This window comes from Oncorhynchus gorbuscha, linkage group LG19 (genome assembly GCF_021184085.1).
Source record: "Oncorhynchus gorbuscha isolate QuinsamMale2020 ecotype Even-year linkage group LG19, OgorEven_v1.0, whole genome shotgun sequence".
In the NCBI taxonomy this organism is placed as follows: Eukaryota; Metazoa; Chordata; class Actinopteri; order Salmoniformes; family Salmonidae; genus Oncorhynchus; species Oncorhynchus gorbuscha.
In genome coordinates this window covers 41,899,299-41,927,295 of record NC_060191.1, presented here as the reverse complement: position 1 = coordinate 41,927,295, position 27,997 = coordinate 41,899,299, and the positions used below count along the sequence as shown (strand labels likewise).

General features: G+C 43.9%; 1 protein-coding gene and 1 pseudogene across 1 annotated transcript; one reads left to right on the top strand and one right to left on the bottom strand.

Moving 5' to 3' along the window:
- LOC124005081 overlaps positions 1–21,833 on the bottom strand; it is a 34,635-nt pseudogene extending 12,802 nt beyond the window's left edge.
- A 30-nt stretch (positions 21,834–21,863) lies between these two features.
- On the top strand, positions 21,864–25,314 carry LOC124005082 (eukaryotic translation initiation factor 3 subunit K). Its single transcript, XM_046314012.1, has 8 exons — positions 21,864–22,052; positions 22,470–22,568; positions 23,711–23,831; positions 24,059–24,136; positions 24,430–24,496; positions 24,593–24,670; positions 24,815–24,940; positions 25,211–25,314. Exons 1-8 carry the CDS (start codon positions 21,991–21,993, stop codon positions 25,240–25,242), a joined length of 663 nt encoding a protein of 220 aa, XP_046169968.1. The 5' UTR covers positions 21,864–21,990; the 3' UTR covers positions 25,243–25,314.
- Positions 25,315–27,997: the final 2,683 nt, after the last annotated feature.

Sequence of the window (27,997 nt, the reverse complement as noted above, 5' to 3'; positions counted from 1 at the left end):
AAGAGAACCGGTGGGTGAGTGAGTGAGATCGAGCAGAGAAGAGAGACATTCTCTGTGTTTCTTGAGGTTTACTCACTGTCAGCATCTTTGAGGAACTGGGTCTCTTCTTAGTGTTCCTGATCAGCATTGCCTTGACAAAGTTATAGAAAATCGAGGACCTAACATGAAAGCGGTGGAAGAAATACTGTTGTTTTAACCAACTGCATATTACAGAATGTAGATGAATTGACAGAATTAAAGAATACAGGTATCATTACCACAGCCCAGGTGGATAGTAATGGTTTTACTGCATACCATTTGGCCTTTTCCTTTAGTTTAGGAGGTTGGTAGCCACTTTTGGACATGAGAAACAGCACCCTGAGAAAAGACCAGACTTTGATGTGAGGTTTGTGTGTCTGTCTGTCTGGGTGTCTGTTTTTGTGGGTGTGTGTCATCACAGGTCGACATTGTAACTAAGAATAAGTTCTTAATTGACTTACCTGTATAAATAAAGGTGAAATGAAACGTAAAAAAGTGGGTAAACGGCATGTGCGTAAACGTCAGGCATGAATGTACATACAACTGGAACATAAGGGGGTGTAGAAAGAGGAACGTCTTGATTCTTTCTGCGGGGAGTGTGAATGTAAGAAAGAATGTTGTGTGTGTGTGTGTGTTTGTGTGTGTGTGATTACCTTACCTTAGTGGGTGCACATCGAACAATGGGGGCTGCAGCTCAGCCAGCTCGATAGCAGTGATTCCTACAGACCACACGTCACACAACTCGTTGTAACCCCCCCCTTTATCGCCACGGCAGCCACCTCTGGCGCCATCCTGGAAGACACGGGCAACCGCAACCGCTACCATTAACATCAAGACCATCTGACATCAGATACAACCTCAAGAAGAGCCAAAGGGAGGGGACTCATTTGACCTTCAACCTCACCAGTAAGGAGTCCCGATGAAGGACATCCGCCGTGCCAGAGTAGCCGTGATCTGTGCCGAAATCCCAAAGTCCGCTAAACAGCCAGATAAATGCGTCACTTGTTTAATGTGAGGACAGAAAATGTATGATTTCGGTGTCATTATTTACTTCCTGATGAGTGTACTAAGGGCTTCACAGTCACACACCTAGCTTCACCTCTCCAAGGTCATTCAGGAGGATGTTGGCACCCTGGACAACAGGAAGAAGAGACAAAAGTCATCATGACAGAGCAATGTGTACAGTATATGCTGTCTGGACAGCATGAAAACACAACAAACATTGCATCATAACTTAAAGCAAGCCGTGTCTCAGCCAGAACGGCCCTTAGCGACACACTAGCGTCCTGTCTAGGAGGTGTACTAGTACATCAAGTTGACTCATGCTACTGAAACAGGAGATAGACTCCTGCCCCCATGGGCCATTCATAACTGTTATAGAGGCATGACTCATCCCAGCAGATTAGGGAGTCAAACCTGGTCATTTCACCTTTATGTCTCTGTGAATCTTCTTCTGGCCATGTAAGTAATCCAGACCCTGCAGGTAGACAGTTACTGTTACGTGTTGATATCAAAGCTGGAGATATCAAAACGATTACCTAAAACAGCCAGGTGACATGTTATCCATGCTATATTGTAATGTGTGATATGAGTGGTCTAACCTGCAACATCTCCCTGCAGACAAATGCAATCTGAAGCTCAGAGAGCGGTCCGGTCACTAGAGGGAGAGAAGAGAGGGTGTGAAGTAGGACACTGTTTTATAAACTCTGTTACAGTTGTAGATGGTAATCTGCTCCAGTTCACCCACACACACACACACCCACACACATTACTCTGGAGGACAATGTGACAAATGTCATAAGAAGCACAGCAGTCAATAATGATGAGTAACTTATGATCACTCAAATTAAATCTATGAAAATCGGCGAATGCAGATGTTTTGGGCGGAGGTTTCTTTTCAGCGTAATGGTAAATGGTGATACACTCTTAGAAAAAAAAGTGTTCCAAAAGGGATCTTCGGCTGTCCTCATAGGATAACCCTTTTTGGTTCCATGTAGAACTCTCTGTAGAAAGGGTTCTACATGGAGCCCAAAATAGTCTTCAAAAGGTCCTCCTACGGGGACAGCTGAAGAACCCTTTTAGGTTATAGATTTAGGTGACCTTTAAGAGTGTTGCTGTGTTTGAACTTTGTGCACGTCCAAACGTGATAAAACTTCCTGCCAGAGGTACTTCACAGAGTAAACCCTGCTGGTTGTGAGACTGATCTGTAGTCAAAGCCTGATCAAACAGCTTTATGTCTCTTTCATCCACACATACTGTAGATCACCTCTCACCTTCTGTTAGTCTAACAATTTCACCTTCCTCCTCAGAGTTTTCTCAGTTAATACACCACAAATCAACCTAAGCTGACACACACACACACACACACACACACACACACACACACACACACACACACACACACACACACACACACACACACACACACACACACACACACACACACACACACACACACACACACACACACACACACCATGGTAGACATCCTGGAGAGAGCCTCCTCCACAGAACTCCATGCAGATCGACAGCGTGTTGGCCCTGGAAACACACATGCATGTCACACACACGCATCTGTCATATTAAAGGTTTATACTCCCAGTAACTTTATCATGATCACAACTGATAATGTTCCCAGTTAGTCTGTATCATCCCATTCCAACTAGAGTATGATATGTGGCTGTGTGTGGCAGGGCCTGCTCAGTGCCCACTCACCGTATATAGCTGCCATAGTAGGCCACAATGTTGCGGTGCTTGCAGCTCTTCACTATGACGATCTCCTGCTGGATTACTGAGAAGTCCTCCTCTGTGTGGGAAAATGTCATATCATTTTATATCATGTTCCACACTGCAATGTATATGGATGCCAGATGATGTCACAATATAGCACCACAACATCATCTTGGTTTGTAACCAATTCTTTTTGTGGAACGGTAACATTTGACAACGGCATTACCTCGGAAATCTGATACCAATGTGGATTGAAAGGTTTGTTTCTTTCAGACCTGGATTCAAATACTACTTGAAATCATTTCAAATACTATATTTGTGCTCAATTAAGCTTGCCTGTTGTAATGGAAGCAATATAAATGTCTAGAATGACCAAACTCCACCCACCTGGTACTCCAGACAGGTTAAAGCAAACGCTCCAAGTATTTGAAAGATATGAAATAGTATTTGAACCAATGATGTATATAAACCCTGGATTGCTGATGCTATGTATTGGCCATTAAGAGGCTTCGAAGCCACCGGTCGGCTATCTTGGCACTCCCCAGTAGGTGCTGTCCTCCATAGGAATGAATGGAATTCTACAGTATTTCAATTAAATGTTTCAAGGACAAAATTACATGTATTTAAGTATTTTTGTTGTTGTTGTAGTGGGGACAGTAACATTAGTAATCTCAAAAAATCATACTTTAAGGATAAAAAAGATATATAGATATTTTTTTATTTGTATGTTTAGCTCACATAATATAATTTAAAGTATGCATTAAGGTGTCTGTAATAGAATAAACATGGTAAAATGAATATAGACATTAATAAATGCATTTCTATAGATTCCAAAACATTTTTTACAACGGTGGAGGAGTACCAAGATGGAGGCATGGTGGCTTCAACACAGCGCCCCCTATAAGTCATCTAGTGTATATATAAATAATTTATTTGAGCCCATGTGTGGTCTCCAGTATCTGTAGTAACAAAGAGGGGTTATTTTACCTGGCTCCATCTTGATGACCTTGATGGCCGCCAGCTCCCCGTTCTGCTTGTTCCGAGCCTGAGTAACAGACAGCTGCATCAGTCAGTGGACTTGTTATGGAAGGGGAGTATAACCTGATTCACTGACCTCAGGACAGATCATGTTGTGTCTATGAGTTTATGCGACAATTACTTTCCATTGAAAAACTGTGTTCATTATCTGTTGAGAGTTGATATGGTGTAGCTTTTCTGTGGCGTTCACTGTTTTGTTTACTGTGCTAATAAGATCTGTGGTCCGCTGTGAGGAAACACCTAACAGGACAGTCCAGACTGTCCTATTTACTTCAGCATTGCCCAATCACACACCCGACATACACTAGAGAACACCAATGAGAGACCCTGTTTGTTGGTTGACACAACAACACTAAACATACAGTTGAAGTCAGAAGTTTACATACACCTTAGCCAAATACATTTCAACTCATTTTTTCATAATTACTGACATTTAATCGTAGTAAAAATGCCCTGTCTTAGGGCAGTTAGGATCACCACAGCTTTTATTTCTTTCATCACATTCTCAGTGGGTCAGAAGTTTACATACACTCACTTAGTATTTGGGAGCATTGCCTTTAAAATTGTTTAACATGGGTCAAACGTTTCGGATAACCTTCAACAAGCTTCCCACAATAAGTTTGGTGAATTTTGACCCTTTCCTCCTGACATAGCTGGTGTAACTGAGTCAGGTTTGTAGGCCTCCTTGCTCGCACACACTTTTTCAGTTCTGCCCACAAATGTTCTATAGGATTGAGGTCAGGGCTTAGTGATTGCCACTCCAATACCTTGACTTTGTTGTCCTTAAGCCATTTTGCCACAACAAATGGGAAGACCCATTTGCGACCAAGCTTTAACTTCCTGACTGATGTCTTGAGATGTTGCTTCAATACATCCACATGATTTTCCCACCTCATGATGCCATCCATTTTGTGAAGTGCATCAGTCCCTCCTGCAGCAAAGCACCCCCACAACATGATGTTGCCACCCCCGTGCTTCACAGTTGGGATGGTGTTCTTTGGCTTGCAAGCCTCCCCCTTTTTCCTCCAAACATAACGATGGTCATTATGGCCAAACAGTTCTATTTTGGTTTCATCAGACCAGAGGACATTTCTGCAAAAAGTACGATCTTTGTCCCCATGTGCAGTTGCAAACCATAGTCTGGCTTTTTTATGGTGGTTTTGGAGCAGGGTCTTCTTCCTTGCTGAGCGGCCTTTTAGGTTATGTCGATATAGGACTCGTTTTACTGTGGATATAGATACTTTTGTACCTGTTTCCTCCAGCATCTTCACAAGATCCTTTGTTGTTGTTCTGGGATCGATTTGCACTTTTCACACCAAAGTACGTTCATCTCTAGGAGACAGAACATGTCGCCTTTCTGAGCGGTATGATGGCTGCGTGGTCCCATGGTGTTTATACTTGCGTACTATTGTTTGTACAGATGAACGTGGTACCTTCAGCCGATTTGGAAATTGATCACAAGGATGAACCAGACTTGTGGAGGTCTACAGTTTTTTTCTGAGGTCTTGGCTGATTTCTTTTGATTTTCCCATTTAGGTCAAGCAAAGAGGCACTGAGTTTGAAGGTAGGCCTTGAAATACATCCACAGGGTCACCTCCAATTGACTCAAAGTATGTCAATTAGCCTATCAGAAGATTCTAAAGCCATGACATAATTTTCTAGATTTTTCCAAGCTGTTTAAAAGGCACAGTCAACGTAGTGTATGTAAAATTCTGACCCACTGGAATTGTGATACAGTGAATTATAAGTAAAATAATCTGTCTGTAAACAATTGTTTGAAAAATGACTTGTGTCATGCAAAAGGTAGATGTCCAAAACGAGTTGCCAAAACTATACTTTATTAACAAACTATAGAAATCTGTGGAGTGGTTGAAAAACTAGTTTTAATGACTCCAACCTAAGCGTATGTAAACTTCCGACTTCAACTGAAGCCCCTGGGTGTGCACAGTGGAAAGTAGGCAGACAATAGGGCGGGGTTAGCTGGCGGGGGGCTGGGTTGAGTGGAGAGAGATGGTCACTGAAGGAAAGCCACAAAACAAACAGTGCTCCTCTCACAGACCACTGGAAACATTGAGATCGAAGTCAGGCTGTTTCCATGGTGACGTCACTGACATTATTGACAGATTGACACCACACAGATGCAGACACTCACCAGCTCTTATACTCATAGAGGATAAATGTCTTAAGAAGCACAGCAGTCGATAATGATGAATGACTTATGATCCCTCAAATTAAATCTATAAAAATAGGCGAATGCAGAAGATGTTTTGGGCGGAGGAGTTTGTGTGTGTGTGTGTGTGTGTGTGTGTGTGTGTGTGTGTGTGTGTGTGTGTGTGTGTGTGTGTGTGTGTGTGTGTGTGTGTGTGTGTGTGTGTGTGTGTGTGTGTGTGTGTGTGTGTGTGTGTGTGTGTGTGTTAGACTGATCTCTGATTTCTCTTTAACTGGGAAAACGTTGGGAAAGAGTAAGGGAGAAAGAATTCAGCCAAACAAAAAGCAAGAGGTCATCTACAGTTCTACTTTGTGAAGTACCACTGAGAGGAAGTTATGTTATGAGTTCAAAATGTTCAAACACAGGGACACTCTTAAAGGTCACGTGTCACCATTTACCATTACAGTGTAACCTCGTGGGGACATACAATTCAGTCCCATTCAAAATCCTATTTTCATTAACCCCTAACCCTAACATTAACCTTAAGCCTAACCCAAAAAACTTAACCCTAGCTCCTAACTCTAAAACTAACCCTAGCTACTAACCCTAACCCTAAACCTAATTCGAACCCTAACACTAATTCTAACGTTAACCCTCAACTTCCTAGAAATAGCATTTGACCTTGTGGGGACCAACAGTTGGTTCAATTTTCTTTGTTTACTATTCTTGTGGGGACTTCTACAAGTCTAGTTAAACACATCCACACAAGTCCACACACACACAGACACACCCACACACACACACACACACACACACACACACTATTTCTTGTGAAGTGTAGATACTATAAATACCAATGACTCTCTCACTTCTTTATTTCCACTTTCTGGCCTGTTGTTAAAGATTGCACCTGGCACAGCATGTCAGTGCATTTGATTTGAAACTCAAATCAAAATCAAATCAAATTTTATTTGTCACATACACATGGTTAGCAGATGTTAATGCGAGTGTAGCGAAATGCTTGTGCTTCTAGTTCCTGTCATGTTTGTCATTTATTATCATGTCTTGTCCCTGTGCTCCCCATGCTATTCGTTTCCCTCTGCTGGTCTTATTTGGTTCTTTCCCTCCTTCTATCCCTCTCTCTCCCCCTCCCTCTCTCACTCTCTCGCTCTCTCTTCTCTCTATCGTTCCGTTCCTGCTCCCAGCTGTTCCTATTCCCCTAATCATCATTTAGTCTTCCCACACCTGTTCCCGATCCTTTCCCCTGATTAGAGTCCCTATTTATTCCTTTGTGTTCCGTTCCTGTCCCGTCGGTTCCTTGTTTAGTATTCACCATGCTGTGATTGCGTTTCGCCCTGTCCTGTCGTGTTTTTGCTGTGATTGTGTATCGCCCTGTCCTGTCGTGTTTTTTGCCTTCATCAGATGCTGCGTGTGAGCAGGTGTCTCTATCAACTACGGCCTGCGCCTACCCGAAGCGACCTGCAGTCTGTGGCCGCTTCTCCAGTTATTCCCCTCTACAGACTAGAGGATTTTTGTTATTCCCTGTTTGGACTTAAATAAACTCTGTTTCTGTTAAGTCGCTTTTGGGTCCTCTTTCACCTGCATGACAGAAGGAACCGACCAAGGAATGGACCCAGCGACTTCAGACGCTCGTTACACTGCCGTCGAGATCCAAGGAGCCATGCTCGGCAGACACGAGCAGGAATTGTCTGCTGCTCGCCATGCCGTGGAGAACCTGGCCGCTCAGGTTTCCGACCTCTCTGGACAGTTCCAGAGTCTACGTCTCGTGCCACCTGTTACTTCCTGGCCTGCCGAGCCTCCAGAACCTAGGGTTAATAACCCACCTTGCTACTCCGGGCAGCCCACTGAGTGCCGCTCCTTTCTCACGCAGTGTGAGATTGTGTTCTCTCTCCAACCCAACACATACTCTAGAGAGAGAGCTCGGGTTGCTTACGTCATTTCACTCCTTACTGGCCGGGCTCGAGAATGGGGCACAGCTATCTGGGAGGCAAGGGCTGATTGCTCTAACAAATTCCAGAACTTTAAAGAGGAGATGATTCGGGTTTTTGACCGTTCAGTTTTTGGTGGGGAGGCTTCTAGGGCCCTGGCTTCCTTATGCCAAGGTGAACGGTCCATAACGGATTATTCTATTGAGTTTCGCACTCTTGCTGCCTCTAGTGAGTGGAACGAGCCGGCGCTGCTCGCTCGTTTTCTGGAGGGACTCCACGCAGTGGTTAAGGATGAGATTCTCTCCCGGGAGGTTCCTTCAGATGTGGACTCTTTGATTGCTCTCGCCATCCGCATAGAACGACGGGTAGATCTTCGTCACCGGGCTCGTGGAAGAGAGCTCGCATCAACGGTGTTTCCCTGCTCCGCATCGCAACCATCTCCCTCCTCTGGCTTTGAGACTGAGCCCATGCAGCTGGGAGGGATTCGCATCTCGAATAAGGAGAGGGAACGGAGGATCACCAACCGCCTGTGCCTCTATTGCGGAGTTGCTGGACATTTTGTTAATTCATGTCCAGTAAAAGCCAGAGCTCATCTGTAAGCGGAGGGCTACAGGTGAGCGCAACTACTCAAGTCTCTCCATCAAAGTCCTGTACTACTTTGTCGGTCCACCTACGCTGGACCGGTTCGGGTGCTACATGTAGTGCCTTGATAGACTCTGGGGCTGAGGGTTGTTTCATGGACGAAGCATGGGTTCGGAAACATGACATTCCTTTCAGAGAGTTAGAGAAGCCTACGCCCATGTTCGCCTTAGATGGTAGTCATCTTCCCAGTATCAGATTTGAGACACTACCTTTAACCCTCACAGTATCTGGTAACCACAGTGAGACTATTTCTTTTTTGATTTTCCGTTCACCGTTTACACCTGTTGTTTTGGGTCATCCCTGGCTAGTATGTCATAATCCTTCTATTAATTGGTCTAGTAATTCTATCCTATCCTGGAACGTTTCTTGTCATGTGAAGTGTTTAATGTCTGCCATCCCTCCCGTTTCTTCTGTCCCTACTTCTCAGGAGGAACCTGGCGATTTGACAGGAGTGCCGGAGGAATATCATGATCTGCGCACGGTCTTCAGTCGGTCCCGAGCCAACTCCCTTCCTCCTCACCGGTCGTATGATTGTAGTATTGATCTCCTTCCGGGGACCACTCCTCCTCGAGGTAGACTATACTCTCTGTCGGCTCCCGAACGTAAGGCTCTCGAGGATTATTTGTCTGTGTCTCTTGACGCCGGTACCATAGTGCCTTCTTCTTCTCCGGCCGGGGCGGGGTTCTTTTTGTTAAGAAGAAGGACGGTACTCTGCGCCCCTGCGTGGATTATCGAGGGCTGAATGACATAACGGTTAAGAATCGTTATCCGCTTCCCCTTATGTCATCAGCCTTCGAGATTCTGCAGGGAGCCAGGTGCTTTACTAAGTTGGACCTTCGTAACGCTTACCATCTCGTGCGCATCAGAGAGGGGGACGAGTGGAAAACGGCGTTTAACACTCCGTTAGGGCATTTTGAGTACCGGGTTCTGCCGTTCGGTCTCGCCAATGCGCCAGCTGTTTTTCAGGCATTAGTTAATGATGTTCTGAGAGACATGCTGAACATTTTTGTTTTTGTCTATCTTGACGATATCCTGATTTTTTCTCCGTCACTCGAGATTCATGTTCAGCACGTTCGACGTGTTCTACAGCGCCTTTTAGAGAATTGTCTCTACGTAAAGGCTGAGAAGTGCTCTTTTCATGTCTCCTCCGTTACTTTTCTCGGTTCCGTTATTTCCGCTGAAGGCATTCAGATGGATTCCGCTAAGGTCCAAGCTGTCAGTGATTGGCCCGTTCCAAGGTCACGTGTCGAGTTGCAGCGCTTTTAGGTTTCGCTAATTTCTATCGGCGTTTCATTCGTAATTTCGGTCAAGTTGCTGCCCCTCTCACAGCTCTTACTTCTGTCAAGACGTGTTTTAAGTGGTCCGGTTCCGCCCAGGGAGCTTTTGATCTTCTAAAAGAACGTTTTACGTCCGCTCCTATCCTCGTTACTCCTGACGTCACTAGACAATTCATTGTCGAGGTTGACGCTTCAGAGGTAGGCGTGGGAGCCATTCTATCCCAGCGCTTCCAGTCTGACGATAAGGTTCATCCTTGCGCTTATTTTTCTCATCGCCTGTCGCCATCTGAGCGCAACTATGATGTGGGTAACCGTGAACTGCTCGCCATCCGCTTAGCCCTAGGCGAATGGCGACAGTGGTTGGGGGCGACCGTTCCTTTTGTCGTTTGGACAGACCATAAGAACCTTGAGTACATCCGTTCTGCCAAACGACTTAATGCCCGTCAAGCTCGTTGGGCGTTGTTTTTCGCTCGTTTCGAGTTTGTGATTTCTTACCGTCCGGGTAGCAAGAACACCAAGCCTGATGCCTTATCCCGTCTGTTTAGTTCTTCTGTGGCTTCTACTGATCCCGAGGGGATTCTTCCTTATGGGCGTGTTGTCGGGTTAACAGTCTGGGGAATTGAAAGACAGGTTAAGCAAGCACTCACGCACACTGCGTCGCCGCGCTTGTCCTAGTAACCTCCTTTTCGTTCCTGTTTCCACTCGTCTGGCTGTTCTTCAGTGGGCTCACTCTGCCAAGTTAGCTGGTCATCCCGGTGTTCGAGGCACTCTTGCGTCTATTCGCCAGCGCTTTTGGTGGCCGACTCAGGAGCGTGACACGCGCCGTTTCGTGGCTGCTTGTTCGGACTGCGCGCAGACTAAATCGGGTAACTCTCCTCCTGCCGGTCGTCTCAGACCGCTCCCCATTCCTTCTCGACCATGGTCTCACATTGCCTTAGACTTCATTACCGGTCTGCCTTTGTCTGCGGGGAAGACTGTGATTCTGACGGTTGTCGATAGGTTCTCTAAGGCGGCACATTTCATTCCCCTCGCTAAACTTCCTTCCGCTAAGGAGACGGCACAAATCATTATTGAGAATGTATTCAGAATTCATGGCCTCCCGTTAGACGCCGTTTCAGACAGAGGCCCGCAATTCACGTCACAGTTTTGGAGGGAGTTCTGTCGTTTGATTGGTGCGTCCGTCAGTCTCTCTTCCGGGTTTCATCCCCAGTCTAACGGTCAAGCAGAGAGGGCCAATCAGACGATTGGTCGCATACTACGCAGCCTTTCTTTCAGAAACCCTGCGTCTTGGGCAGAACAGCTCCCCTGGGCAGAATACGCTCACAATTCGCTTCCTTCGTCTGCTACCGGGTTATCTCCGTTTCAGAGTAGTCTGGGTTACCAGCCTCCTCTGTTCTCATCCCAGCTTGCCGAGTCCAGCGTTCCCTCCGCTCAAGCGTTTGTCCAACGTTGTGAGCGCACCTGGAGGAGGGTGAGGTCTGCACTTTGCCGTTACAGGGCACAGACGGTGAGAGCCGCCAATAAACGCAGGATTAAGAGTCCAAGGTATTGTTGCGGCCAGAGAGTGTGGCTTTCCACTCGCAACCTTCCTCTTACGACAGCTTCTCGTAAGTTGACTCCGCGGTTCATTGGTCCGTTCCGTGTCTCCCAGGTCGTCAATCCTGTCGCTGTGCGACTGCTTCTTCCGCGACATCTTCGTCGCGTCCATCCTGTCTTCCATGTCTCCTGTGTTAAGCCCTTTCTTCGCACCCCGTTCGTCTTCCCTCCCCCTCCCGTCCTTGTCGAGAGCGCACCTATTTACAAGGTACATAAGATCATGGACATGCGTTCTCGGGGACGGGGTCACCAATACCTAGTGGATTGGGAGGGTTACGGTCCTGAGGAGAGGAGTTGGGTTCCGTCTCGGGACGTGCTGGACCGTTCACTCATCGATGATTTCCTCCGTTGCCGCCAGGATTCCTCCTCGAGTGCGCCAGGAGGCGCTCGGTGAGTGGGTGGGTACTGTCATGTTTGTCATTTATTATCATGTCTTGTCCCTGTGCTCCCCATGCTATTCGTTTCCCTCTGCTGGTCTTATTTGGTTCTTTCCCTCCTTCTATCCCTCTCTCTCCCCCTCCCTCTCTCACTCTCTCGCTCTCTCTTCTCTCTATCGTTCCGTTCCTGCTCCCAGCTGTTCCTATTCCCCTAATCATCATTTAGTCTTCCCACACCTGTTCCCGATCCTTTCCCCTGATTAGAGTCCCTATTTATTCCTTTGTGTTCCGTTCCTGTCCCGTCGGTTCCTTGTTTAGTATTCACCATGCTGTGATTGCGTTTCGCCCTGTCCTGTCGTGTTTTTGCTGTGATTGTGTATCGCCCTGTCCTGTCGTGTTTTTTGCCTTCATCAGATGCTGCGTGTGAGCAGGTGTCTCTATCAACTACGGCCTGCGCCTACCCGAAGCGACCTGCAGTCTGTGGCCGCTTCTCCAGTTATTCCCCTCTACAGACTAGAGGATTTTTGTTATTCCCTGTTTGGACTTAAATAAACTCTGTTTCTGTTAAGTCGCTTTTGGGTCCTCTTTCACCTGCATGACAGTTCCGACAATGCAGTGATAACCAACAAGTAATCTAACTAACAATTCCAAAACTACTGTCTTATACACAGTGTAAGGGGATAAGGAATATGTACATAAGGATATATGAATGAGTGATGGTACAGAGCAGCATACAGTAGATGGTATCGAGTACAGTATATACATATGAGATGAGTGTGTAGACAAAGTAAACAAAGTGGCATAGTTAAAGTGGCTAGTGATACATGTATTACATAAGGATGCAGTCGATGATGTAGAGTACAGTATATACATATGCATATGAGAATAATGTAGGGTAAGTAACATTATATAAGGTAGCATTGTTTAAAGTGGCTAGTGATATATTTACATAATTTCCCATCAATTCCCATTATTAAAATGGCTGGAGTTGGGTCAGTGTCAATGACAGTGTGTTGGCAGCAGCCACTCAATGTTAGTGGTGGCTGTTTAACAGTCTGATGGCCTTGAGATAGAAGCTGTTTTTCAGTCTCTCGGTCCCAGCTTTGATGCACCTGTACTGACCTCGCCTTCTGGATGATAGCGGGGTGAACAGGCAGTGGTTCGGGTGGTTGATGTCCTTGATGATCTTTATGGCCTTCCTGTAACATCGGGTGGTGTAGGTGTCCTGGAGGGCAGGTAGTTTGCCCCCGGTGATGCGTTGTGCAGTCCTCACTACCCTCTGGAGAGCCTTACGGTTGAGGGCGGAGCAGTTGCCGTACCAGGCGGTGATACAGCCCGCCAGGATGCTCTCGATTGTGCATCTGTAGAAGTTTGTGAGTGCTTTTGGTGACAAGCCAAATTTCTTCAGCCTCCTGAGGTTGAAGAGGCGCTGCTGCGCCTTCTTCACGACGCTGTCAGTGTGAGTGGACCAATTCAGTTATCTGTGATGTGTATGCCGAGGAACTTAAAACTAGCTACCCTCTCCACTACTGTTCCATCGATGTGGATAGGGGGGTGTTCCCTCTGCTGTTTCCTGAAGTCCACAATCATCTCCTTAGTTTTGTTGACGTTGAGTGTGAGGTTATTTTCCTGACACCACACTCCGAGGGCCCTCACCTCCTCCCTGTAGGCCGTCTCGTCGTTGTTGGTAATCAAGCCTACCACTGTTGTGTCGTCCGCAAACTTGATGATTGAGTTGGAGGCGTGCGTGGCCACGCAGTCGTGGGTGAACAGGGAGTACAGGAGAGGGCTCAGAATGCACCCTTGTGGGCCCCGTGTTGAGGATCAGCGGGGAGGAGATGTTGTTGCCTACCCTCACCACCTGGGGGCAGCCCGTCAGGAAGTCCAGTACCCAGTTGCACAGGGCGGGGTCGAGACCCAGGGTCTCGAGCTTGATGACGAGCTTGGAGGGTACTATGGTGTTGAATGCCGAGCTGTAGTCGATGAACAGCATTCTCACATAGGTATTCCTCTTGTCCAGGTGGGTTAGGGCAGTGTGCAGTGTGGTTGAGATTGCATCGTCTGTGGACCTATTTGGGCGGTAAGCAAATTGGAGTGGATCTAGGGTGTCAGGTAGGGTGGAGGTGATATGGTCCTTGACTAGTCTCTCAAAGCACTTCATGATGACGGAAGTGAGGGCTACGGGGCGGTAGTCGTTTAGCTCAGTTACCTTGGCTTTCTTGGGAACAGGAACAATGGTGGCCCTCTTGAAGCATGTGGGAACAGCAGACTGGTATAGGGATTGATTGAATATGTCCGTAAACACACCGGCCAGCTGGTCTGCGCATGCTCTGGGGGCGCAGACCACTTTTTGGACCTGAATTCCAAAACATTCAGGAGATAGAGGTGCTCAAATTTGGCATACCCCACCATACTATGAGTCATCCATGTCTTAATCACTGGAAAAGGTAAACGGTGGAATTTGATGTAATTTAAAAGCTTACTAACAAGGTTGTCAAACTATTTTAGAACTTCTTGGAAAATATTTTTTAAATGAAGATTATGACATAAATTTTTGTTTAGTGTCAATTATCGAAAAACACATGAACTCAGATTTGTTTCATATTTCCATATGTAGTAGCTAAAACCCGACCATACATCATCTGAGTTTTTTTTGTTGATCCCGCCATCGGTTGAGAAACAACATGCTCTTGAATACAGGGTGGGTATCATTTCAATCATTGAAAAAATGTTTCATAGAATGGACCTACCCCTTCAGACCACTGCAATTTAGCTGGTACACCCATTGAAATTTAAATATAATTTACATTTCTACTTCTAATTACTACCACAAAGATGGCCGCTGGTCCACCCATGGTCGAATGTCAACTTAAATGTCTATTCTATCATCTATATTTCCAGGATTTCAATACTGTCCTATGGAGGATTGACGTAAGTCTGTGTATACAGTGCCTTGCGAAAGTATTCGGCCCCCTTAAGTTAATACTTTGTAGCGCCACCTTTTGCTGCGATTACAGCTGTAAGTCGCTTGGGGTATGTCTCTATCAGTTTTGCACATCGAGAGACTGATTTTTTCCCATTCCTCCTTGCAAAACAGCTCGAGCTCAGTGAGGTTGGATGGAGAGCATTTGTGAACAGCAGTTTTCAGTTCTTTCCACAGATTCTCGATTGGATTCAGGTCTGGACTTTGACTTGGCCATTCTAACCTGGATATGTTTATTTTTGAACCATTCCATTGTAGATTTTGCTTTATGTTTTGGATCATTGTCTTGTTGGAAGACAAATCTCCGTCCCAGTGTCAGGTCTTTTGCTGACTCCATCAGGTTTTCTACCAGAATGGTCCTGTATTTGGCTCCATCCATCTTCCCATCAATTTTAACCATCTTCCCTGTCACTGCTGAAGAAAAGCAGGCCCAAACCATGATGCTGCCACCACCATGTTTGACAGTGGGGATGGTGTGTTCAGGGTGATGAGCTGTGTTGCTTTTACGCCAAACATAACGTTTTGCATTGTTGCCAAAAAGTTCAATTTTGGTTTCATCTGACCAGAGCACCTTCTTCCACATGTTTGGTGTGTCTCCCAGGTGGCTTGTGGCAAACTTTAAACAACACTTTTTATGGATATCTTTAAGAAATGGCTTTCTTCTTGCCACTCTTCCATAAAGGCCAGATTTGTGCAATATACAACTGATTGTTGTCCTATGGACAGAGTCTCCCATCTCAGCTGTAGATCTCTGCAGTTCATCCAGAGTGATCATGGGCCTCTTGGCTGCATCTCTGATCAGTCTTCTCCTTGTATGAGCTGAAAGTTTAGAGGGACGGCCAGGTCTTGGTAGATTTGGAGTGGTCTGATACTCCTTCCATTTCAATATTATCGCTTGTACAGTGCTCCTTGGGATGTTTAAAGCTTGGGAAATCTTTTTGTATCCAAATCCGGCTTTAAACCTCTTCACAACAGTATCTCGGACCTGCCTGGTGTGTTCCTTGTTCTTCATGATGCTCTCTGCGCTTTTAACGGACCTCTGAGACTATCACAGTGCAGGTGCATTTATACGGAGACTTGATTACACACAGGTGGATTGTATTTATCATCATTAGTCATTTAGGTCAACAGTGGATCATTCAAAGATCCTCACTGAACTGCTGGAGAGTTTGCTGCACTGAAAGTAAAGGGGCTGAATAATTTTGCACGCCCAATTTTTCAGTTTTTGATTTGTTAAAAAAGTTTGAAATATCCAATAAATGTCGTTCCACTTCATGATTGTGTCCCACTTGTTGTTGATTCTTCACAAAAAAATACAGTTTTATATCTTTATGTTTGAAGCCTGAAATGTGGCAAAAGGTCGCAAAGTTCAAGGGGGCCGAATACTTTCGCAAGGCACTGTATATATATTTAAAAAACGGTATTCTATGATGTGTGGACCTCCAACCATCTTTGTGGTACCATTTGAAAGTAGACATTTCTATTTTATTCCCATTTTAGTACATTTATCAGCCAAAACCCGACACCTACCCTGTATTCAGGAGCATGTTGTGCCTCAACTGATGGTGGACACAACACAAACACCTCAGATGATGTTAAACAGGGTCTAAGCTACAACATATGCAAATATGTGAAGAAAAAAAAAAGATTTACATGTTTTTTTAGATTTAAGGTTATCAAAATATTAAATTGTTATAAAAACATTTTTTTTAAAGGAATTACAAAACCATTGACAAACCTGTTCATAAGCTTTTAAATGAAATAAATCTCAACTGTTTATCTTTTCCAGTGATCACTGTCTCATGGTATGGTGGGGTATACAAAATAGGTCAACTTTGAGCACCTTTATTCTTGAATGTTTTGGCATTCAGGTCCAAAAAGTCACTTTTATGACGACTTCTACAACGGGCAAATACTGCATGTATGGAAGGTTTAGTTCAAGTCAAAAGGGGTGCTATTAAAAAGTGAATGAATTCAAATGGATTTAACCTAGATAGAGGATAGGAGTTTAAGTTGAAAAAAGAGTCTTAGCTAAATGTGTACCCAAAAAAGTATTCTGCTTTCATAGAACAGTGTGCCGAAGCAGAAGTATAAAGTGACAAACGCATAAAACCCCACAGCTCTTTCAATTACTGAGCTTCATGTTGTAGTCCAGCAAGAACAACTTGCCACGATAATGAACATATGAGACATTGACAAACATTGGCAGAAGTCCAAGTATTTTTCTGGTGTTTATTTTTGTTTCCTTGACCACCCCCACCTCAACCCCTCCAAACACTTAACGTAGACAGCATGCAAACCAAACATGTTCTTCCTCTTCCCCACATGCTAGTTAAATAAAGGTACCATTTAAAATACAAAAATGCTCACTCAAGGCTGGCCTGTTTCCTTGACACTGTGGGTAAGCAAAGTGCCGCATCTGCAGGTCTCCATCAGTGTTCTGTCTGCTTGTTGAATCAACACATAGGCCTTAGAGAGTGGATAAGTGTGTGTGTGTGTCTATGTGTGTGTATGTGTGTCGGCTTGTGTGTATGTGCCTGTGGGTGAGTGTATTATTGTGAAAGCCCTTGTGGCTTCAGTGCTTTGAATGTGTATTTATTCACTTTGCACCAAAAAAAACAGTTTGCAGACATTGCTACCATAAGTTGTTGAAAAAATGCAAAGTACCGTGAAAATAGAGCAGAATCTATCGATGGCCTCCGTTTCTCTCTGGAGAGGAAGTGAGCTCCATATCCCTCAGACTTTGCATCAGTCAGATGTACAGTGGGCAAGCTCCTGAACACAGCAGCTGGCATACTCTGCCTATGCTCGTTCAGTAAGGCCACTCATGATATTGTAAAATCTTTGTCATTTTTCTACAATACCATTGTAGAGTGATACACTCTACAATACATTGTAGAGTGTATCAGGATCCTGGAAAGGGGTATACATTCCACATAAGATACACAATTTGCACCAAATGTTCCTATACTGTAGCATTAGCATCCAGCACAGAGAAGGCACGTAGCAACTGAATGAAATTATCATGGATGGTGCAGAATAGCACACTCATCATGTGCTGTTCAAACAGGTGCAAAGCACACTGCATTTCTGCAAAGTTCTGTGACCGGCGACAATATGACTTACTCAAGAAATAGAATGTGTCCTTGCAACTTGTAGAAAACAAGTGTTACTGCAGGATACAGTTTGATATTGCCTCCCAACATCCATGCATATCAATGATTAAGCTTCTGTATTTGTTTTAATGGATGTGATGTTCCAACTCACTTACTGGTCACATCCTTTACGCACCTATCCTGATTCAAGGTTAACACATTGTGTATCTAATGTGTCTTTAGGACGGTGAATTCTCCAGAACAGTGACAGTTTGTCTTGTTCCAACACAGTTACTGACTGAGAAGACATTCTGCCCATGAACAAAATTGCTACATACAAAGCCACAGTGTAACTGGCTGGGGTTGAGCTGTGAGAGGTAAACACAACTGACCTCATGGTAAGAGTATAGGACTTAGTTACCTGAAGAAAGACAACAGATCAACCTCTTTTCCCTGGTGAGCTATGAGCCAATCTTTCACTATTTGAGGAAACAGAACTGAGATAAAGCAAGAGTGATTCAAGTGTGCTTTAATGCTTTAATGTAATACACTTTTAGGTAGTACAAAGGGCCATATTCATTAACCATAAGTGAAAGATGAAGAGACAAAGGAAACCTGTATATGAAAAAAGTTAATCTAAAATCTATTTTTTCTAAAAACCACTTAACAGGAATTACAAAAAAACGAAGTCTAAATTCCCTGAGAATGTGAATGAAATAATCCAACAAGGTTAATTTACTTGAGACATGATTTAGGCCTACATGAAATCAAACCATTGCCTGCCCCCACAAATACAATCTTAAATGGAAAATGTTACTGTTAATCAGACTATTGACATTTGAAACACAGGCCACCATTAGAAGCATGACAAAAAAAGTTAAAAGCACTACAACAAGGTAGCATAAAACTATCTGAAAATGTCCTTGCTGTGCGTTGTTTTAATCTCTGACCTTGTAAACTTCGCCATAGGTGCCTCCACCGACCCGGAGCAGAATCTCAAAGTCCTCCTGGGGATTCCGGGTGGAGATGTCCAGTGCAGCCCGGTTCTGGGAGTCCATTACTCCTGGGGCATGGCACAAACACACACACACACACAGACGCAAACTCCCTCCAATGACTGCTGTTCCTGCTGAGGCGAACAAACACCACACCACACTCTCTCTCACCTTCCTTCTTCACTCACCAGTTAAACCCCCCTCCCTCTGGTCTCTTTCTTCTCTCTCGGTTGCATGCTCAGTGAAGCTCATTTACATTTACTCTGGTTTTATTTCCTGTTGGGTGTATGTCTGTGAAGGTATGAGTGTATGAAAGAGAGAGAGACAGAGAGAGAGAGAGAGAGAGAGAGAGGGAATGAGACTTAGTTTCACCATTGGCTTTTTTACATTATTTGTGTGTGTGTGTGTGTGTGTGTGTGTGTGTGTGTGTGTGTGTGTGTGTGTGTGTGTGTGTGTGTGTGTGTGTGTGTGTGTGTGTGTGTGTGTGTGTGTGTGTGTGTGTGTGTGTGTGTGTGTGTGTGTGTGTGTGTGTGTGTGTGTGTGTGTGCGTGCGTGCGTGCGTGCAGCTGCGCTACTCGGTTTTCTGTGTGGGTTCTTTCTTGTCACTTGGGCAAGCCTGCAGAGGTGTGAGCTACAAATCTGCAACACTGCTCTCGTTTGGAGCCATTTATAATGGCCTGACTTCCTGTAGAGCAACAGTAGCATGTCGATACACATGAGAAACAAGAACAGTGTTAAACATTAAACCATTATTTGCAAAGCTTCAGAGTGGTAGCGTTCATTATCTAAAATATTACTTCCAATGAGGAAACTTGAAAAAAACATTCTGACGCATACTTAATTAATTGATTGAATTCTGTGACTACCAAAGGACATAAGTCAAAGGCATCACATTGCTCCAGTATTGGTGATAAGAAATTAGTAAGAAATCAAAAGAGAGAAAACCTTTTCTGGACCTGCTGAGAGCACTAGTAACATTGTACAATAATATGCATATACTGTTGTTAGAATGACAGCAGGCTATATCGCATAATATTGTCAAATCAAATGTTGTCACATGCGCCAAATACAACGGGTGTAGACTTGACCGTGAAATGCTTACGAGCCCTCCCCAACTATGCAGAGTTAAAAATCATAATAATTAACACAAGAGGAATAAAATACACAATAATGGAGCTATATACAGGAAGTATCAGTACCAGATCACTGTGGAGATATATACAGGAAGTACCAGTACCAGATCACTGTGCAGGGTATTTGAGGTAGATATGGACACAAAGGCAGGGTTAAGTGACTATGCATCGGGATAGATCATAATATGAGTAAAATAAAGAACATAGTAGCAGCAGCGTATGATGATGAGTGTGAAAGTGTGTGTGCGTGTCTGAGCATACAAGAAAGCCCAAAGTGTGTCTGTCAAAGGCCATAGCACACAAACACCCACTGGTGTTTGCCATAGGCATATAGCAAGCAACCACAGATAACCTTCATTAAAATAACGAAAGGGCAATTAAGGCCTATGGGATAGTACGGCTGATGATCAGGTTTGAAATTAGACTATTTGGCGTTAGTTGTGATATGCATATGACAGTGTGCACTAACTGATAATAGAAATGTCACTTTATAATGGAGTTTCAAGGCAGAGAGATAAGGCAGAGAGATAAGTCGATGCCTATGTAATTTAAAGGTTTGGCCATAAAGGAAGTAATGTCTTGCACTTGTGCAGTCTCCTAGAAACCACACATCACCACTGAAAAAGAGATCACTGTTGCATTAGGCACAGGCTATATCACATACCACATGCACTAGCACAGTGTTCCCCAACTGGAAACCAATGGTTTTCTGAGCAAAAATAAATACACATTTGTATTTTTTCAAATGTTCATTATTGGACATAAAATACTGTAAAAACATCAGGAAATCACCTCCAAATTATTTCCTTTTTGGAAATGTTTTCCCAAGTATTCCCACGCATAATAGAGATACTATAAGTGATTTTATACAAATGTAAGCAAGGATTGAAATGATTATGTTTTAGTCAAATATTATATATGTTTGGGATTCTTGCAGTCAAATTGCAGTCTACAAATCATTTGTAATGCTGTACCGGCCCCCTGAGCATCCCCTCAAGGACAAATCTGTCCCCTGCTGGATCTAACTGATGATCCCAACAGCAGTTTACCACCCTGCATCCCACTGCTGCTTTGCTTCTGAAGCTAAGCAGGTTTGGTCCTGGATGGGAGACCAGATGCTGCTGGAAGTGGTGTTGGGGGGCCAGTAGGAGGCACCCTTTCCACTGCTCAAAACAAAAATAATCCCAATACCCTGGGGCAGTGATTGGGGCCATTACCCTGTGTAGGGTGCTGTATTTTGGATGGGATGTTAAATGGGTGTCTTGACTCTCTGTGGTCACTAAAGATCCCATGGCACTTATCGAAAGAGTAGGGGTGTTAACCCTGGTGTCCTGGTTAAATTCCCAACCTGACCCTCATACTGTCACCTAATCATCCCCAGTTTACAATTGGCTCATTCATCCTGTAACTGTTCCCCTGTAAATGAGAATGTGTTCTCAGGTAAAATAAACAAATTAAGGTTGATTTGCTAATTAGCACAACACTGTAACTATAGAACATATTACAATGTGAGAGCAATACTAAATATACTTTTTTTTTACAGCAACCAATATATTTACCTTAATAGTTCATACTCCATCACAACAATAGGAGGCAGTCAATTTACCATGCAGCAGTCATTTTGTTTGGGTAGGAACCAGGAACCAAATTGGTTTCAGTCTAGCGGTAGAAAACCATCACATTCAGGCTCCTCGGTGCATTCACGTCATTCGAAACGCTCGTCAATGATAATTATAGTGCATATATTTGGCCATCCGTCTATATGTTCACAAATGAAACATACTGATTTGTTGATCATATGCTGTCTCCAATGCATTTTCAGCGACATGTTCTGCAGTTTCTAACTAGTGGTCCGTCAGTAAACTAACTTCCTGTTTACGTCAAGTCACCACAGCCCTTTCCGTTCCAAGACATTTACGCTCCACTCACTCGCTTTTCCACTTCTCGGTCCACGTGCGGATTTCTTCAAATTTAGCACCAAAAAGACCGCAATACGAGTTTGGATCAAATGGCGTCTTCATTCGAGCAGATGAGAGCCAACGTGGGAAAGCTCTTACGAGGAATTGATAGGTATGCAGACTTGTTTGACAAATAGTAGCTTAGCTAGCCCATTCAGTTTGCTTGCTGCTACTACTTAATGCTAGCTACATTTGATTGTTTGACATTATATAGAAAGTTACAGTTAGCTGTTGGGGGTCATTTATTAGACATATCCAACATCTAACGACGTGTTTGTGTCACAGATCTTTGTTTTACCCAATGCTACTTGTAAGCTAACGTTAGCTATTTAGGTACACAGGCTTTTACCAGTAAACTGTAACGTTAAGCTAACGGTATTTACCTAACACAACATCATTTGACAGTTGGTTGGTTGTAGCTTGATTGACTCTATGCATATTTTTGCTCAACTTGTTGTAGTTTGTTAGCTGTGTCGGCTATCTGTTGAACACACGCCCTTAATGTTACATCGTTTATGATCTCTTACAGATACAACCCAGAGAACCTTGCAACATTGGAACGCTACGTGGAAACACAAGTTAAAGAGAATGCATACGACCTAGAGGCCAATTTGGCTATCCTCAAATTGTGAGTCACCCTACCTCTGACTGTCTGACTACTATCACATTTGTTAGGCTAGCACAAAATGGTTAACATATGTAGTTCGATTTGTCTGCTGGGTGGCAAGCAGCCCTTGATCATGAATCTCAATTCCATTACACATAAGTAATTGGATGAAGGCTTCTTCTGTATGGGCAAGTTTTGTTATCAACCCGGCAATCTGAACATTAACATGGTTAGTGTTTCCACAATGCCAAAAGAGAACCGGCTACATCTGCAAGTCACTTTCAGCGTTCAGATGTTTGTAAAATGGCTTTTACGATATTAAATGACAACCAATGTCATTTGCTGGTCATTGTTCCCAACTGTGTTGTGGAGATATATTTTTTATCAGTGGAGCTGCGTGGGCTACCGGGTGGACACAACTGATCGCACATCAGCACAACTGCTGATAGGCGCTTTCCGATTGCCAGGTTCACCGTACAAAATATTTAAACAGTCAGTGCATTTAGTCATTTTTACATGAACAGTGGTAGACTGCCATATGGCTCAGCACATACTACATAATTCACACACACAAACACACAGGGCAGCTCAGAGAAGTCAACTCAGACCGATCCAGCTCCTGAGCTCGATCAGTATCCGATATGGATTTAGAATGGAAAATAATGTGTTCATGCAACAATTGTTTGTGCGTTGCATCAAAACGCACCAAATCTTTTCAAACTAATAGTATCGTACCTGTATTGGAGCCCATGTCTCTAGATGCGTATTGAATCGTGCTTGTAAAGGAGGGATGCACATCCCTACTATCTAGCATGCTCCGAACACCTGTATGTAACTAAAGAAGGCCGCCAGAAACGTGTTGTCAATGAAAAATGCTGTCGGCTGCAACTGTGATAAAGACTGTTAAAACTGTGTACAGTAAGTGTATATTTTGCATTTGTGAAATTATTTTGTTGTGAAGGTAAAGAGCTTTGTTTCTAGAACCGTATCGCAATTGAGAAATGATTCACATTTATATGGAGTATCTGGCTGTTTGGCTGACGGAGCCAGTCTACCTCTGAAAATAACATAAGGTACTTGGACCTTATAGTGTACATTCTTGGGCTAGCAGAACACCACTCATGGCTATATCAATAACAGAGATGCTGTTCTTGTTCCTATAGGTACCAGTTCAACCCTGCTTACTTCCAGGTCACAGTGACGTCGCAAATTCTGCTCAAGGCCCTGACCAACCTACCACACACAGACTTTACTCTGTGCAAGTGCATGATTGACCAGACACACGTATCCTTTCGGTGCTCTGTATAATCTAGTATAAACCCTGCAACTAGTGCAGTTTGTCCATTTCTGTACTCCCTGTCAACAACAACATTGACAATAATTTGTTCAAAAACAGACAATCATTTAGTCCTGGGTGGTATACCTTATTGAGTGGTATTGGTGTGGACGTTACTGTCTATGTGGCCAGTTGTTTGCTGTGTGTGTGGTGCCTTTCCTTGACAACAGTAAAGCAGCAGGAGGAGCGCCCCATAAGGCAGATCCTGTACCTGGGGAACCTCCTGGAGACCTGCCATTTCCAGTCCTTCTGGGTATGTACACAATACATATCTTGGTCTGTCTCTTTATTTCACCTGCTTTTTGCCCTGCTCATTTCACTTAACTTTCCAGTCATTGTCAGAGAATTTTGGGGATCGTATTCTAATATGAAGGAATGGTTCCAAACAGAACATTGAGGTTAAACATGACTGTACATTGTGGCTCTAACTGGAGATTGACGGCTGTACCAATAGACAACCCCTATCATGACTTTATTATGAAGTGTGACATCCAGTACTCCAAATGGTATGATTGTATGGTACTCATTCCTTTGTCTGTCACTCAGTCCAGCCTGGAGGAGAACAGGGAATTCATTGATGGCATCACAGGCTTTGAGGACTCCGTGCGCAAGTGTGAGTAGAACATATGGAAATCAAGTTAGTTGTTGACTGTATAATATTGCAATAAAAACTTGATAATAGCCTTTCTAACTGCTGCTCTCTCCACAGTTATCTGCCATGTGGTTGGAATCACATACCAGAACATTGAGCACCGACTTCTAGCTGAGATGCTGGGTGACCCCCTTGGTAAAGGCCATTAATTTATGATGTATATCTTTTGGAGAGTTGTCCTATTGATTTCCTTTTCAGTGACTCAGTGTTACAGTGTTAATTATCTGTAAGTCAAATCCCATTTCCCCCTGCTCAGTTGACTTCCTGCTCCCCATTCAGACACACAGGTGAAGGTGTGGATGAGCAAGTACGGGTGGACGGAGAATGAGGAAGGGCAGATCTTCATCTTTAACCAGGAGGAGAGTGTCAAGCCCAAGAACATTGTGGAGAAGATTGACTTTGAGAGTGAGTGTTTCCTTGTCTTGTGTCCCAGTTTCTGTCTTGCTTGCTGGTATTCCAGTGAAGTGGCTTTTGTCTCATCTGTAGTCACTTTTAGAATTTCAAAGTTCAACTTCTTCCTTACACCCCCTCTTGTCAGTGTAGATTTAAGACTTTTCATGGAAAGACAATTTTGTTGACATTCTTTTCTCTCTTTCCCTTTTTCTCCTGCTCCCCTGTCTTCCTCTCCCTGTTTTCTCTCCTGTATTTTCCTTTGTTTCTGTCCCTCTTCCACAGGTGTATCCAGCATCATGGCCACATCTCAGTGATACCCAGACAGCAGTACATATTCCTCAAACCAACCTTTTACAATAAATGTTAATTATCCATTCAAAATCAGACCCGAAGTGTGCCGATCTTTTCACTGATTACATTGAAATCTTCACTATTATTCTACAATGTAGAAAAGAGTAAAAATAAAGAAAAACCCTTGAATGAGTAGGTGTTCTAAAACTTTTGACCGGTAGTACTTTGCACAATACACAATAGTACTTTGCACAATACACAATACACTATCTCACAACTCAATGAAACCTTCACTCTTGTGCAGACATTTAGAAACAAAACATGCCAATTTGAAAAATAAGACACCAGAGTTTTTTGAGCGAGAATTAAGACTTATGAGTAGTAAGACATGTCTAAAAGCAACAGATATCATGAATAAGAAGGGGCTAGAAGAGTCTTACATGGTGAGCTACCGAGTGGCTAGGACAGGCAAGCCCCATACTATTGTGGAGGACTTAATTCTTCCTGCTGCGGTGTGGTGTCGTATAGTGTGTGGCAGGCTTACAATGATGGTAAAAAACAACAGTTGTGAGCAAGCCCTGCCACATTCGACGAGTGAAGCCGGTGTAGTACAATTCGATCTTAGTCCTGTATTGAATCTTTGCCTGTTTGATGGTTCGTCGGAGGGCATAGCAGGATTTCTTCTTGAATGTGGCAGCTCTACCCTTTAGCTCAGTGTGTTGCTGTATGTAATCCATGGCTTCAGGTTGGGGTATATACGTACAGTCACTGTAGGGATGACGTCATCAATTCACGTATTGATGAAGCCAGTGACTGATGTGGTGTATTCCTCAATGCCATCAGAAGAATCCCGGAACATATTCCAGTCTGTGCTAGCAAAACAGTCCTGTAGCATAGCATCTGCATCATCTAAGCACTTTTTTTTGACCGAGTCACTGGTGCTTCCTGCTTTAAGTTTTGCTTGTAAGCAGGAATCAGGAGGATAGAATTATGGTCAGATTTGCCAACTGGATGGCGAGGTAGAGCTTTGTACACGTCTCTGTGTGGAGTAAAAGTGGTCTAGAGTTGTTTTTTTTTCTTCCTCTGGTTGCACAGTAACATGCTGGTAGAAATTTGATAAAATTTAATTGTCCTTGGATTAAAGTCCCTGGCCACTAGGAGCGCCTCTTCTGGATGAGCGTTTTCCTGTTTGCTTATGGTGGTATACAGCTCATTGAGTGCAGTCTTAGTGCCAGCATCGGTCTGTGGTGGTATGTGGACAGCTACGAAAAATACAAACTCTCTAGGTAGATAGTGTGGTCTACAGCTCATCATGAGATACACTACCTCAGGCAGGCAAAACCTCAAGACTTCTTTAGATATTGTGCACCAGCTGTTGTTTTCAAATCTACATAGACCGCCACCTCTTGTCTTACCAGAGGCTGCTGTTCTATCCTGCCGATACAGTGTAAAACCCGGCAGCTGTATGTTGTTCATGTCGTCATTCAGCCACGACTTGGTGAAACATACCGTTTTTAATATCCTGTTGGTAGTTTAATCTTGCTCGTAGGTCATAAATTTGAATTTTCCAATGATTGCATGTTTGCCAATAGAACAGATGGCATTGGGGGTTTACTCACTTGCCTACGAATTCTCAGAAGGCAGCCTTGCCTCCGACCCCTCTTTCTCCGTCTTCTCTTCACGCAAATGACAAGGATTTGGGCCTGTTCCTGGGAAAGCAGTATATCCTTTACGTCGGATTCATTGGACTAGTTAAAGGAGAAAGCTTCTACCAATTTGTGGTGATTTGTAAGTCGCTCTGGATAAGAGCGTCTGCTAAATGACTTAAATGTAAATGTGATTAATCGCTGTTCTGATCTCCAGAAGTTATTTCCGGTCATAAGAGAAGGTAGCAGCAACATTATGTACAAAATAAGTTACAAACAACGCTAAAAAAACAAACAAAGTAATACAGTTGGTTTGGAGCACGTAAATCGTCAGCCATCCCCTCCGGTGCCATTGTGACCCGTGGAATGTTTGCCCTCTCAATGGCTGTGCGAAGTTGCTGTATATTGGCGGGAACTGGAACATACGGTCTGGTGAGTATGCAGGCCATGGAAGAGGTGGACATTTTTAGCTTCCAAGAATTGTGTACAGATCCTTGCGACATGGAGCAGTGCATTATCATGCTGAAACAAGGTGATGGCGGCAGATGAATGGCACGACAATGGGCCTCGGGATCTCAAAACGGTATCTCTGCATTCAAATTGCCATCAATAAAATAAAATTGTGTTTATTATCTGGAGCTTATGCCTGCCCATATCATCACCCCACCTCCACCATAGGGCACTCTGTTCACAACGTTGACATGAGCAAACCGCTCGCCCACACGACGCAGTACAAGCTTTCTGCCATCTGCCCAGTACAGTTGAAACTGCGATTCATCTTTGAAGAGCACACTTCTGTAGCATGCAAATGGAAATATTTGATGCTGAACTGCAGTCAGGTCAAGACCATGGTGAGGACAACGAGCACTCAGATGATGAGTGATAATGATAATAATAATGATGATGATAATGAGACGGTTTCTGACAGCTTATGCAGAAATTATTACAACACCTCTGGTGGACTTTGTGCAGTCAGCATGGCAATTGCACCCTCCCTCAACTTGAGACATCTGTGGCATTGTGTTGTGATAAAACCACATTTTAGAGTAGCCATGTATGGCCCCCAGCACAAGGTGCACCTGTGTAATGATCATGCTGTCTAATCAGCTTTTTATATTCCACACCTGTCAAG

Coding starts and splice junctions, on each gene's coding strand:
- LOC124005082 (XM_046314012.1), top strand. CDS start 21,991: ATGGCGTCTTCATTCGAGCAGATGAGAGCCAACGTGGGAAAGCTCTTA. Junction 23,832..24,058: donor GCATGATTGACCAGACACAC/GTATCCTTTCGG, acceptor ACAACAGTAAAG/CAGCAGGAGGAGCGCCCCAT. Junction 24,137..24,429: donor GCCATTTCCAGTCCTTCTGG/GTATGTACACAA, acceptor TCTGTCACTCAG/TCCAGCCTGGAGGAGAACAG.